Here is a 14216-nt window from a genome sequence, read left to right as displayed (position 1 = left end):
TTTACAGACTTCAACTATGTTGCCGTAAGGATAGAAATATCTCCAAACTGGAGATGAACAGAATTTATACAAACACACATGAACTAATTACTCAAAGTTTATGTTTGTGTTCAGAATTGGCTGGAGATCAGATAAAATCGATTTTCATGGTTTTTGCTCCACATGCCCCTTATTTGAGGATATTAGGTAGCTTTTCCATTCTTATCATTATTTTATCCTTACTGTGTTTAACATCTTTGGATTCCTTGAGACATAAGCAATTAAATGCAAGCCAGTGCTAACTTTTGGGCATGAAAATACTCCGCAATTTTATCAGTAGATCGATCAGAAATGAACGCTTCAGAAAGATATTCCTTTACACTGTCCAAGTGTAACTGAGCAAAAGCTAGAGGCCGATCTTGAAAATCTTTTCACAAAGGGAACTCTCAGGTTTGCAAAGGAGTCCCATATGGTGAAAACACTGTGGGACTGGCTTAAACAGTTTCAGTGCAATTAAATTAAGACCTAGCATGCAATCAGGAAAACCACAAGTTGTGGCAGCCATTTAATTTGTTGCACTATAGTGAAAGTAGAATGGTAAAGAGACCAAGCTAGGGGTGGAAGAAGAATAAAAAGTGAATGAGGGAAGGGAGAAATAATGCACAAACGCCTTAAAATGAGTTTTCCACAATTCTTCCTCCTAAATATCTTTTGTCTATTTTGGACTATTAAGTGTTTTTTATTTTTAAAGTTTAAACAAAAGTTTTTTTGCTTTTCTTCTGTTCACACAGGTTTTGGTATTAAATTTTTTTTTTCCTTTTCTTTTAAATAATTTTCAGAGAAGGTCAGAAAAACAGCACTTTCCTAACCTCAAAAATGGTATTGTGCCAAAATCTTTCCAGTTTTCCGTCTCTGCGGCTTTCCATTTAAGGAACACACTTCTATGTTTTCTGAAGTAACACTACAGAAAACTGCAGTTTTTCAACACATTACTTGTTGGAAAGCTCATCTGTGAAATCAACTTCTAAAAGCCTCTGAAGTTCTCTAAAGCAAAAGGCAGTATTCCCCATAGCCACAGTGCACAGTCTAGCTTCTTAGTGGCTTCTCCCCTCTCTACCTCTCCTACTAAACTGAAGATGACCCAGAGCATTAGATTTTATCACAAATATAGAGATTTCAAAACATATTTTGCACCATTAGGAGCCCGAGTAAGCCATATAGCTTTTATTTTGGTACCTCCATGCAGCACTCTGCAGTCTCAGAGCATTTGTCAGCAGGTAAATTCAATGGACTAATATCCAATTTTACAGTTTTAAGCCTGGGGTAAATACACAGATTCATACTGAGATGCTCTTGTTTAGTATCCTACACTACACAGGGGACTGATGGATTCCTAAAAAAGAACTTCTCCAACCACCAGGTATTTCAGTTGTACCCATGCATCACTATAAAGGAGCTGGAGATGACCTCAGTATACTCAGCTCTTACTGCTCCCTGTGAGGCCAGGAGGATCTGTCCAAGCATATCTCAAATTCTACTCCAAAGTTAAGTTTTTGTGTCCTTTTGTACAATCTTCCGTTAAAAAGAGGTGACCTGTTACTCCACTTTCAACCCATCTCTTTGGAAAACAAGAAGTTGTTTCAATGCTTCAGGTTTCATTTTTTTTATATTTAGAACAGAAACTGTTGATAAGCTAACGAGCTAAATATCTGGCACCAATCAGTTTATACTATCCACGAGTATGGTTACTGAATAGGCCATATGTTTTCATGCCAATTCTCTAACGTTGCTGTAACCAACTGAGCTATTTGAAGATGTCTTTGTCTATACTACAACATTTGCAAATCTCAACAGTATGTTGATGGGCTGTGAGCTCAATAAAGCTTATCTGCATTAAAACAAAGGGAACATCTCATGATGTTAGAGCAAAACACTTGTGTCTGTAAGTGCCTGCAGAACTGGGGTCAGGCTTATCAATTAATGAGTTTCCCTGCATCTATTTGTTTCAGCTATTCTCTTGCACTAGATCCTGATACCAGACTGAAAGAAGGGAACATCTCCATTTCATTATTGCCTCTACATTTGTTTTTTTTTTAACTTCTCTCTTATTTTAGGTCACCCTTTGTGAAGACTTTAATGAGAAATCTTTGCAGGTTTTTGGTGTGCATCCACCTACTTGTGATGTTACTCGGTCTGCCGCTGATTATTTGTATGAGCTGCATATAATGCTAATGTACCACTAAAGTGAGGCATTCTTCTTTAAATAGTTATTTCTTTCAAATTCTTGCACTAAAAGAACTTAGGCCTCCAAAATGATTCCAGGTATATTATCCAGAAGAACAGTTCCTGGAGTAGTGTTAAAGTCCACTCAATAGCTGCCGGCTGCTGATGCCATATCAATCACACAGAAGCAGGACGCAGAATACACTTACTTGCAAGTCATTACAGAAACCAGAGGTTAATTCTCTGGTAATACAATCCTCCGGTACGCAGAACTATAAACTGTAAATACAGTCCTTTTTAAAAGCAGTAATAGACCTGGTGGAAATAAAATCCTATGCAACCTCTTATGCCTTTCAGCTTTCCAAGTGCGCTGGAGCATAGCTGAACAGAAATAACAACTACCTCTACAATCAGTATAAACAGAATGAGCACCGCTGAGATTAGATATCAAGACAGCATTCTTCACAAAAAGATGCAGCAAATAAAAATGTACCACATCATTGGAAATCATCTGTTTATAAAATCTCCTACTGATGCAAAATTTTCAGCTGTTTCATTCACAAGCTCAGCAGAAGCATCCTATGTAATACTTCAGCTTTCTAAATCACACTTTGCTTCTCTTGTACGAGAAATGTCTTTGGTCCCCGTGAAAAAGCATCATTAGCTATTTGATTTCAACTTTGGCATGTATAAGCTTTCTCCTGGAGCCAGTGATGCCAATGGAAAAGCTCCTGACTTCTGCAGGCTCCAGGAGGAAGCAACTTCAAAAAAACTTTGCAAGACGAAGGCCCTCCAGCTTTCTTCAAACTCTGAATCAGTAAGACAAAGATCAGAAGCTAGAGGAATAATAATGCTTTGTGTGCTAGGGAGGTTTTGCTGACAAACTAGGCTTGTTGAAATAAAAAAACTGAAAGATGCAAAATGATACAAAGGAGAAAGTAAGTAATTAAAGGCTTAAAACAGTGCAGTTGAAGTAAAACATCAAAACAAGAGATGGATGATTTACCTAGTTCACTGTCCAGTTCTTCCGTGTGTACCCCTTCTTCTCCAAGGGACGAGCAGTAAATGAGACAGAAAAAATTAAAAGAAAATTTCAGATACCAGCACCAAGCAAAAAATTCCCTACAGCATACAGCAGAACCGGCACTAATTTTCTACAGACCGAGTCCAAGTTTTCCATTTATCACACTTTAGTGATCAGAATATTGACGGATCTGATGTAGATAATGAAAGAACAGTTTCTTGTATTCTCAAAATATCTGTATCAATTGACTACTTCCGTGCCACAGTTTGATATGGCAAAGTAATACATTTGTGTTGTTCTCACTGTCATGAAGCTTCTCTCTCAGACCTGTACAGTCCGACCTTCGCAATCCATTCTGTAGACATACGGATCTATCAGAAGGCCAGACCTGAATACTAATGAAGAAATTTGAGAGGGAAACCTTGCATCTAAATAAGAACTAATGTAGCAAGGTTTTCAAGAAAGTACCTAAATTTATGTGCATACAAAGTCCAATTGACTTCACTGTAACTCCTCAGGTGATTTAAGATAGACATGAAGCGAGGCGCCTTGTTTAATTGGAGGCACAAACCCACACCAAAGTTCAGATGCACTGGTGAGGCATATATGGGAATGCACCAGTTTTGGCAGGGCACCTGGGACAAAGATCATATAATTTTTCAAAGACACAAAGCCATCAATATTCACTGTTGCTCCATTTATCATTATCTGCTCCATATTCATAAGTTAACAGTGACACAGATGATTAAAGTATTGCTTAGCCTATAAATAATAATAATGCTGTCTGAAAATGAAAGATGATGACAAAACCAGAACAAAGATGGTAAAAACAATCTTGGACCTAATACAGTAAAGTATAAGCCACATAAATGAATGATAGGAGCAAACAGAAGATGTAGTGTCACAGCATTGCTTTTGAAAATTTGGACACCTAAAAAACCACTTCCACAAGCTGTTTGCAGTATATTCTACCAAAACAGTTGTTTAGGACCATTAGCATGAAATATGAATCGCAATTTCCTTTGATAGCCTAAACAACTGGAAACGACCAAAAACTTGTTAGGGACACGAATCCGGATGAAGAAAAAACACAAGGCAACTGCACCCAAACAAATCTGAAACGACATCTAACATTTATAAAAACCACAAACAGGATGGGAATCAAGCCTGAAAACTCGTGTGCACACACGCAACAAACAAAACAGGGGAGGAGTCCCACTGACTTCAGTGGAAATACACCCAACAGTGACCCTTGCCAAAAATGTCCAGCTTCTATGATGCAGTAAAAATAACCTTCTCTCTTCTTTGTGCTCACATTGTTTTCTGAAATAAAATTATTCTTATGTGCAAAGCAAGATCAGAGCAGCCAAGCAAAACAGTGCAGTGCACTGCTGTACCTATGAAGCAACTGGTTTAACTACTGAATGTTAAAATGATTCACTAATGAGCAACTGAGTAAATGAAGTAAAGGGGTGTGGGAGAAGATTAAATTAGCTGATCTTAAGGACCTGGTAAACAAAAACACCACCACTCTGCAAAATTATGAATTTAATTAAATACAAAAATACCAGCTGTATGTTTCTAATCCCAGTAAAATAAATTAATCCAATGATTGTTTAATAATTGCTAAGAGGACAAGAAGAAAGACTTTCCTTTCTGCAAGGAGACTTAAATTGTTTAACAGAGGAGCTCAGCCACCCGTTGTAGACTCATCCTACCAGCTCCACCTTGCCCTGGCTCAGAGCGCAGCGTGGGGCACGCTGACCCACAACAGCACATGCCGCTTGTTGGCATCACCGAGGTTACCGATGTAGTGGAAGTCTTGCTGGTAGAGAAAGCCAGGACAGAAGTTGTGCTTCAGGGAGAACTACCCTCTCAAAGAGGAAAGCTTACGCTGAGACCTAGCAACCTTCTCTTTAAATTGCCAGCAACGCTTAACTTCAAGGAGGAGGGAGCTTTGCCTGCATACACTATTATTTAATTTTGTTTCAGTTCTGATTACCCACTGACGTATCCATTTTTAGTTGCAGAGCAAGGCCTTCATTAATCCGGCTCCCTCCACTCACTCCTTGACAGACGATGCCAGTTGCTAAGGCTCTGAAGCAGGCACCAGCTCGGTATGCTCGGCTTCTGCCTGGGCTTTGCACATCCCTGTGGTTTGGGGGTATGCTGCATTGTGCACTAGGAAGTTAGTGACCAGCTTTATCACGGCCGCAAAGGCTGCACAGGCAAATTCTCACATCCTACAAAATCTCACGTGTGAAAGGAAGCAGAGGTTGAAAAACTGCATGTGCCAAAATAGTAACAGCAGTTCTGGAAGTCAGATCTGAACCTACCAGTAAAAAGGGATTGAGTTGATTCTTTTCTGAAATAAAATCATAATTCTTATTGAGCTGACTCACACCAGTAGGAGGTTAATCATATTATGAAAACTAATTTTACAAGGACAGCACCAACATTGACGAAGTAAACCCTTCAGTTTTTAAGATATGTCTACCATGATAGCATTGTGTTAGCCAAAATTATGCATTGGAATACCATCATCTTTCCTGGTCAGTAGATCAAAATTGCCACACAGGTTTTCCCAAACATTTACGTTATTTTCATCATGATTCCCTTTTTCTTCCAGCACCTCCTAAAGGATGCAGGGAAAGAATCTCCTTTAAGAGTCCTGCATTTGGCTGCTCTAAATTGGACAGTGGCTTGCATTTCCAACATCTCAAGGAATACAAAATTACATCAGTGTAAATATTCCGTGGCAAAAATCTACACTTTCAAATGGAATTTGTTTTCAGCAACCATAACACTAAGTGGACTGTCAGAATTTAACAGTAGAAGTGAAGCAATTGAGTTATTTCTGCTCAAACAAGACTCAATTCAATTCATGTAAAGCAGGAGGTTGAAGCGTAACACAATGAAGCACGCAGAGACGCAGTCACTTTCCTCCTACACAGCGATCCAAGGAGCAAACACGTTAGAAAGCTTTGAGTCTTGTTCAGCATCAGTGGCTATTCAAATACATTTGCAAAACCAGAGGCCTCTCACTTCTAGCACCTCTTTGATTTTTATTAAATGATCCACCATCTCAATGGCTATTTTACATATACAGACAGTGATTTAACAACATAGCGGATATTGTCTCTATGTACTTACTAATAAACTTCTTTTTTTTAAAAAAAAGTATTTCTGAACACAGGTTACTGGAAGAAAGCTGCCCAGAAATGGACCAAACGCATTGTTATTTCACTATTTTCAGTCTCTTACCATCATCTTCACATTCTTCTAGAGGCTTCTGCTGTTTGTTCAGGCACCGTGGATCTAACCAAGATGTTGTTTTTGTGTTATGGCTGGAAACCAAAAATGGAGATACGACCTTTGTTAATAAAGCAGAGCTGAAGTATCAGTGACATAAAAGTATATATCCTCTTTATTATTCAACAGACCTGAAGGCATACCTTTGCTTCAGAAGAAACAGCATTACGATCTGATGTTTTGCCAACTAGTCTACCAAATCACAAGAAGCTTGGCATTGAAAACACAAAGGGGAAAACTGAAAATATACAAATCAGCATTCCTGACTGCAAGGATGCATGTGAAAGATGTAATATTATAATATTAATTTCCAAACTTTTGTCTTTGGTGCTTTGTTTCTCAATTTCAGGAGCTGTCTCTGAGCCCTTTGCCTCACAACAAAAAGACAGAAGTTTCCCTTCCTCCCTAAACCATGCAGTGATCTTTGATCCTACAGAAGACCTTTGACATTTGTCTAGATATGACCCAAGTATTAGTCAAAACCAAAATTTTCATTGAAAACTTTTTAATTACACAAATAAAACTGTTTTGTCAAAGCCTGTGATGGAAGTTGAACAGTTTTACTTTCAACTCTTCCTTTCTACAAGTCCCCTGACAGCACTGCGATGCCAGTCCCGGTGGTGAAGGCTGCATGGTAAATAGGCTTAAAATACATTTTTCTAGAAATTATTTTCTACCATCATTTCATTTCCATATGCAGACAATCTTGTAATATAATGCCTCTTCTATAACCTGATGTCATCTTTGACACAACCTGCAAAGATATCTCTCCATTCCCTGAGGCACCATTTATCTAGCTTAGCCTTTAACACTGCTTAACAGTTTTAAGTTTCAATACTGTAGTAATGCTATTTACTTCTCCTTCAAGGTCTCAGAGAGGTTTACAAACTTAACCTTAGCTTCACCACAGTCTCAGGAATCTGGAAATGCTGTAATGAGGGCTATGGTCCTGAGGAACTAACAACCGACTAGCAAACTACTGCAAGAAGAGGGGACTGCTCTGCTCCTAGGATCCGAGTGTGTAAAAAAAAGGTCATTGTTTTACACATCTGACTACCCAGCCCTCCCAAGGTAGGATGAGCAAATGTGTTTAATCCTTTTGTATCCTTCAGAGCAATTAATCGCGAACTAGAAAACTGAATGGCAGAAATTCAGCAAGTCAGGCAAATTAACAGCAATAAAGCAGAGGGGTTCTGCCAACTTACAAATAAGAAAGTCTGTAGTCTAGCTGAGAAAGAGGGCGGTGGGAGGAGAGCAATAGAATATTTGCATATTTCTTGCAACTTTGTCTCACTAACCAAAGGCTCACAACAGTGGAGTTTGCTGAGGCGCAGGAAATTTAACTAAACACCTTTCAGATCATACACTCGGAGGGACAGGATTGTGTTAGACCTGTGACATGCAGAGATCTACATGCAGGGTAATGGGGGACTGGGATATTCTGGGTAATGAAAATCCCAATTAAAGCACCGGAGAAACACATCTCAAGAGCCAAATTGCTTCAGCTGCAAGCCATCAGGATCGGCTACCTGACACACAGCTCTGGCTCCACTGGACCTGTGCTGGTTCTGTGCAAGCAGCTCAGATATTCCCATGCTGTTCCTTTCAGTACCCTGACTTGATAACCCAAAGCAGTGTAGACGATGGTACGGATATCTGAGGCAGCTTGGGTCCACACAGCTCATTAGCTTGTTCTCTTAATTAGATACAAATCAAACGGAATTGTCTCTAGGCTCAGGGTGTCCTTAGAATTAATAGAACTGTGGTCATTCAGTGCTGCATCCACACTAACACATTCTTGCACAAAATCACCCCCTATGCGTATGTATCCTCAAAATGGTCAATCTGCACTGCAGGGAAGGAAGCAGTTGGTGTGCCACCAGATTTTCATGTCAGGTAGACCATTGTGTATGCAGGCCACATTTTTCCACCACATATAAAATTCTCCTGCAAAAGGTCTAACAAATTATTTAAGGTACTACAGATTATTTAAGGTACTACAGTCCTGCATTGCTAAGAGAACACACATGCATAGAGAATACAGCAGGGGATGGGTTTGGTGTAAACTGGTGGCAGCAGCAGAACCCCTTGCTGAAGCACCTGTAAGGAAGGACATCACGGTCCCACGTGGGGACAAAAAATGGAGCAACCAGCTGCTTGCACAGCATTTAGTGCTCCTCATCTGTCCTCCTCCAGCGAGGAAAATGGTGGGCTGGATGGGCTATTACTCAGGCTGTTATATACATTAAAGCCAGAAAGTACATCAAAGAATGAGGCACCCTGAGGACAACGAGGGGCAGAATACCGTGTTCAGGATAATGAACACAGTTCAGTTTCATCTGACATGCAGCTGATAAGAATTTTCATCGTGCCTTCTAGACTTTGGTTTACACTAGGGGGTTGATGGAGCTCCTTCAGGTAATTGAGAGCGCCCTGGAAAATGGCCGTTTTTACAGCAGAGCCCCCTCCCAGCCAGTGAAGAGCTGCTGCCGTGCTCTCAGTCCCCCCAGCTCCTCAGACCTTCTGGCACTCTTCTCTGATGTGTTCCTCTGCCATTGCAGCCAAGGGAAAATCTGCTCTGATGAACCTTTCCTTGGCCATGTCCAAAAGTCCCCTCTGCTGATGATGGAGCAGGATTGCTCCCCTCACTGCCCTAATCCAGCATAATTCTCCGGAGTGGCAGAAGAGGCATTAGCAGAGGAGCTTCTTCTGTACTAACTGGCCACTGGTACTTCTGGTGCACAGACAGAGGATCTCAGTTTCCAAGACCGCATTAAACAGACCATCAAATCCAAAATCAATTCCTCATCCCCCTCCTCTACCTAGGCAGCTAAGGGCTTGAGTTTCAAAAGCTAATTGAATTTTAATGTCTAGTTAAACTCTGCACAAGAAATCTCTTCCACTAACAGGTCCCATTTTATAAGTTACTCCTATCTCAGTAAATCTAGACAAGTATAATTAGAGACTATTATTTATGGCATGGAAAAATCAATATCATCATAAAACTGCTGACAGCACTCAGCTCTTAGGCAAAGACCGCAGAGCACAAGGTACTTCTTTTCCAAACTTACTATGCCTACTCTGCACTGAGCTATGCCTTCTGCAAACCTCTGGAGCACGTTAACACGTTTGGCCCATTTGCTCTGACGAGAGGACAACACACAAAGTCCATTCCCTGGCTCTGCTACCACCTGAACACACGACCGGAGGAATTCTCTCTGCTGCATTATGCACAGAGGCAGGCTCCAGAAATGAAGTCTGAGCCCTTTCAATTAGGAGCTTTCATTCCACCCGTGAAAACAACTGGCCCACATCTTATAAGTGTCTGTTGCTTTTGTAACTACCTTCATAAAACAAGCAATTCCCTCTGCGTTTGAACTCCGACGTAATTTGGATGTTAATCCAATCAGGAAATGCAAAACCCCTTCAGAAGCAGTAAAGAACTTGCAGTTCTGCAACATAATTGTATACACTAAATATTTAATACACACACGTACACACACAAAATGCATCCACAGAGATTTACTTATGCCCAGAGAGAGAGGGAGAGAGATGGAATTAGAACAACAAAAATGGCTTTACTCTATAAAATAGACTTCTCCGTTCTCGGTGTAGGCCATCTCCCAGTTTTCCGGCAGAGGACCTAGGTTATCCTCGGCAGAAGGAGGTAGGTATTGAGGGAGGTTCTGAGACGGTTCCGTGGTGGGAACGTTGGCGTGGCTATCAATCGTGGACGGTGGGGCTGTCTCTCTTACGATATGCGTATTATGCTCGTCTTGGTCACCAGACTCTGCTGTAGAGCAAACAAGCACAAATAAAATTAAAAATCAGTCTTTATCTCCTCCCATTTGCTTCTCCCAGTTTATCCTTACAGTTTTCCTTTCCTTGCTTTTTAATTTGCAAGACACAGCAACAGATGAACTGAGGGCAGAGACTCTGCAGTCTTTTTGCCAGCAGGGATGAGCTTGCTTTGCCCACACACATTCTGCCAGCCAGACCCTTGCCAGCGCAAATCAGAAGCTGTGATCAGCTACTATGTTCCCTTTAATAGGCCCTGCTGAGGTACCAAAGTCTTCCAAGCTGTCTGAGGCCAGGGCTCACTGATGTTCAACGGGCTTCTGAGCAGGCTTACAGGTTCACTCCCGCAGTGCCAATTGTGGGACAGGAATTAGGAGAATAAAATTTCCCATTTGAAGAATGATCAAAAGCGGAGATTTTTACAACTGCAAAAGGTAGGCAGAAGCTCAAAGTCAACAAGCTAATGGTGAACATCTTTAGCGTAGTGTGTTTTTTTTAAAATAAAAATTAAAATGAATGTCAGCACTACACCATGTGTCCACATTTGTTGCTCACTAGTGCCTGTTCTCCCTGTCTGAGGAGGTTTATTCCACAGCTCATCATTGTATCCTTCCAGTCAAAGTCACTCAGGAGTATTTTATGATGTATCTGGCCCTTCTCCCTCTAAGGAAACATTTCTGATGCTTATGTCCATGCAGTTTTGAGTTGTATCTATGAAACAGTGCTGCTCATTCCCTCTATCCCTAATCACAGTAAATGCTCTCCAAAACCCAGGTCTGTGCCCCTACCTCCTTCACAGAAAGGTTTTGGCAATAACAGACCAATTCTAAAATTACCCCTGTGTCTACCAAAGGGATTTTCTCTAGTTCTTGAAGATGTCGAAAATTTATGGCAATACTGCCAAGTCACCTGAGACCACCAGCCTCCAGTACAGGCAGCAAGCAACACACTGGGCAAAAGACAGAGAGATCAGTGTCACAGTCTGCCAAGTCCCCAAGCAGTGGGACTGAAAGGGCTTCACAGCCAAGACCTCGCCTCCGCTCTCCAGACCAGAGACCACGGACCTCCTCAACTCCCAGCCCACAGCCTTGGTTGGGGGGCAGGGGGTGTTAACTGCGCTCCTGTGCTATTTCTAGTCTGTGTGCTGCCATTACAAAAAGGCAAGATACTGAAAATAATAAATTGAGAGAAGGAGGAAGAAAAAGATCTAGGCTATACCAGTACCCTCAGCTGCCTGCTTTCTAGCCTTCCTGTCATTCGGTATTTTTAGGTAGATGATGACAAGATAAAGAAGCATGAATGAATCATTGCCAGCTTAAGATTGAGAGCGTAAACATGCCAAAGTCTGGAAAACACAAGTCATCAAGAGGTCTTCTAAGGAAGCAGGAGCATTTTAATACAGCTAGCACACTTACATGTGAAATAAGCATACGAATCACTTTGGTATATGAGAAATAACTCTTTTCTTGATTCTGTGCCCATTTAATGGAGGCAAGGGGCCAGCGTGCGATAACGTTGTGACAAATGAGCTGCATCTTCCAATATTTCATCTTGTGAAGGAAAACAAGGAAGAGAAACGATGCTCGAGTTCGTTCAGGGGCACCAAACTGAGACAGGCAGCAAGGAGGTCAAACAGCATCTCCCACCAGCTTTCTCTCAAAATCAGATCCTGTGACAAGGGCTGAGGTTGCTGCCATGTCACAACATGTGAGAAACTACCCTCGGCGCAAAACTTTGTCAAGGAGCTGGTAAGCAGAGACAGGAATTCCAGCCTGGGAGGGATTAGGCTAGTCAGGAGTGATTTGGGTTGTAAATATTTAACAGGTAGCAACCAAAGAGAACACAACCCTCAAAGCCATTTGACAGTTTGGCCTAGAGAGGGCCAAAACTAAATCTCAGCCTAAATCCTTTTAAAGCTCTATACAAGATGTTAGAGCCAGGACTTTGGCAGGTAGGAGGTGGTTGACATGACAGGTCCTATGACTCATCTGAGGCTGGGAAGGAAAATCAACATGGTGGTAGGAAGTGACCAGAGGACAAAGGACCTAGTGCCAGTGATGGTAAACACTCACAGTAAGCAGCTGTGGAAGGTTTGAAGGTGTGGAATATGCTGCTTGGTAAGTACCTACCTCAAAGGCAGCTCGAAAGGCGAATTCAGTGCCTGAAATCGAACTGAGGAAGTAACGCTCTAAGCGCTAACAAATACTACGATTGCAGACATGCGGAAGAGCTCTTGCTCCTCAGAGCTTTACAAACTTCCAGTTGATTTCTGTGGAAACTCAACTGATCTCCAATAGTATTTTGCTCTGAATCTTCCTGCACAGCACTTGACTTTAGATTGCAAAAGTTCCCAGTGATCTTTCAGCCAATGCTCAATGGTAGCCACGGTGCAACTGAGACCTGTGTCCAGCAGGACACAAAGCCTTCACAAAATAAAGAGCTTGCACCCATGCTTCAGACCTCATTCCTGCAGCAAACAGCCCTCAATTTGCTGGAAGGTACCTTGGAGAAGAGAACCTAGTAATTGTATGCAAGGAAGATCTCTAGATGCAAGGAAAGGGACAGGACAGCAACATATTTAGGAAGGAGCAATAATTAATTTCAGACGTATTCCTTGAGGAAGGAGCAATAATTAATTTCAGACGTAATCCTTGAGTCAATTCATACTGTTTATAACTGTCAACCGTAGCTCAACTCTTCGTCCTTGTTGAGTCAATTCATACTGTTTATAACTGTCAATCATAGCTCAACTCTTTCTTGAACTTTCTGCAACTAATGGATTTGAACTTTTCCCAGTTTTTTCTCACCCAGCTCAATCCCACAAGGCCTTTTTAGAGGTCACAACTGTGATGTGATTGTCCACACCTGGACATCTGCCATTCAGGTGTTGTTGGCCAGTTCTGTCTGGGCAGTCAATTCATACTGTTTATAACTGTCAATCATAGCTCAACTCTTTCTTGAACTTTCTGCAACTAATGGATTTGAACTTTTCCCAGTTTTTTCTCACCCAGCTCAATCCCACAAGGCCTTTTTAGAGGTCACAACTGTGATGTGATTGTCCACACCTGGACATCTGCCATTCAGGTGTTGTTGGCCAGTTCTGTCTGGGCTTAACAGCTTTGCAGGAAACGCATTAAATAAAAAATCCACCAAAAATCCCCCTTGAAAAACCTTCCCTGTGTATTCCAACTGATGAACCGCGATGTTTTTGTTTTACCTGTGAAGCTACTGCTCATTTCAGGTACATCATCCTCTTCCTCATTCTCTGGATGCACTATGCCAGCATTTTGCATATCATTGTAAGACTTGGTTCGCTTTGGAGTCGACTGCTTGGAGCCAGACTGCAGGTTTTGCAAAGCATCTGTGGAAGTCACTTTCCCACTGAGGGGCTGGCTGGGAGGCTTGGGCGTTCCATAATAGTTACCTAGGCAATAGAAACACATTTGCATCTTCAAAAGGGAACAGTTTATAGCAGCAAAATTTCTATTTTATTTTCTTTTCAGTTCCATTAAAACCTCTGTCTCTCCTCACAAGTAAGTAAATAAATAAACTAACACATGCCATTCCCATTTTTGGGGGCGCATATTTCATCTCTAGAGCAGGCATGGAAATATTTCTTGCCTTTTAAGTTATTTGTGTTGAATCTAAAAGGAGAAGCAATGGTTACATTGTTTAGGTGCAGTAAGCGTACAAGGGCTAAAACAAAAGGCAGTCACGGTGAATAGCAAAACTTCATCTTGGTACATCTGAATTTCAATTAGTAGCCTTTTTACATGTGTGCACCCACACAATGCTGTGGCAGATCTGGAGTGAGCCCTGCAGAAAATAAAAGATTCATGACTGCTATCATCAAGAGAAGTGATGAAAGGCTCGATGGCCT

General features: G+C 41.3%; 1 protein-coding gene across 1 annotated transcript in view; it reads right to left on the bottom strand.

The window, feature by feature from the left end:
• Positions 1-13760, bottom strand: part of LOC104162203 (membrane-associated guanylate kinase, WW and PDZ domain-containing protein 1-like) — a gene marked incomplete at both ends in the record, with an annotated part of 57831 nt that extends 44071 nt beyond the window's left edge. Inside the window, 4 exons of the mRNA XM_009700876.1 lie at positions 3209-3247; positions 6491-6573; positions 10121-10331; positions 13554-13760. Coding sequence (XP_009699178.1) covers positions 3209-3247; positions 6491-6573; positions 10121-10331; positions 13554-13760 — 540 coding nt within the window. The remainder of the gene's footprint in view (positions 1-3208; positions 3248-6490; positions 6574-10120; positions 10332-13553) is intronic.
• Between the last annotated feature and the right edge of the window lie 456 nt (positions 13761-14216).

Source organism: Cariama cristata, unplaced genomic scaffold (assembly GCF_000690535.1).
Source record: "Cariama cristata isolate BGI_N322 unplaced genomic scaffold, ASM69053v1 scaffold21665, whole genome shotgun sequence".
Lineage (NCBI taxonomy): Eukaryota > Metazoa > Chordata > Aves > Cariamiformes > Cariamidae > Cariama > Cariama cristata.
The sequence above is the reverse complement of the archived record's forward strand: the minus strand, read 5'-3'. Positions and strand labels throughout refer to the sequence as shown.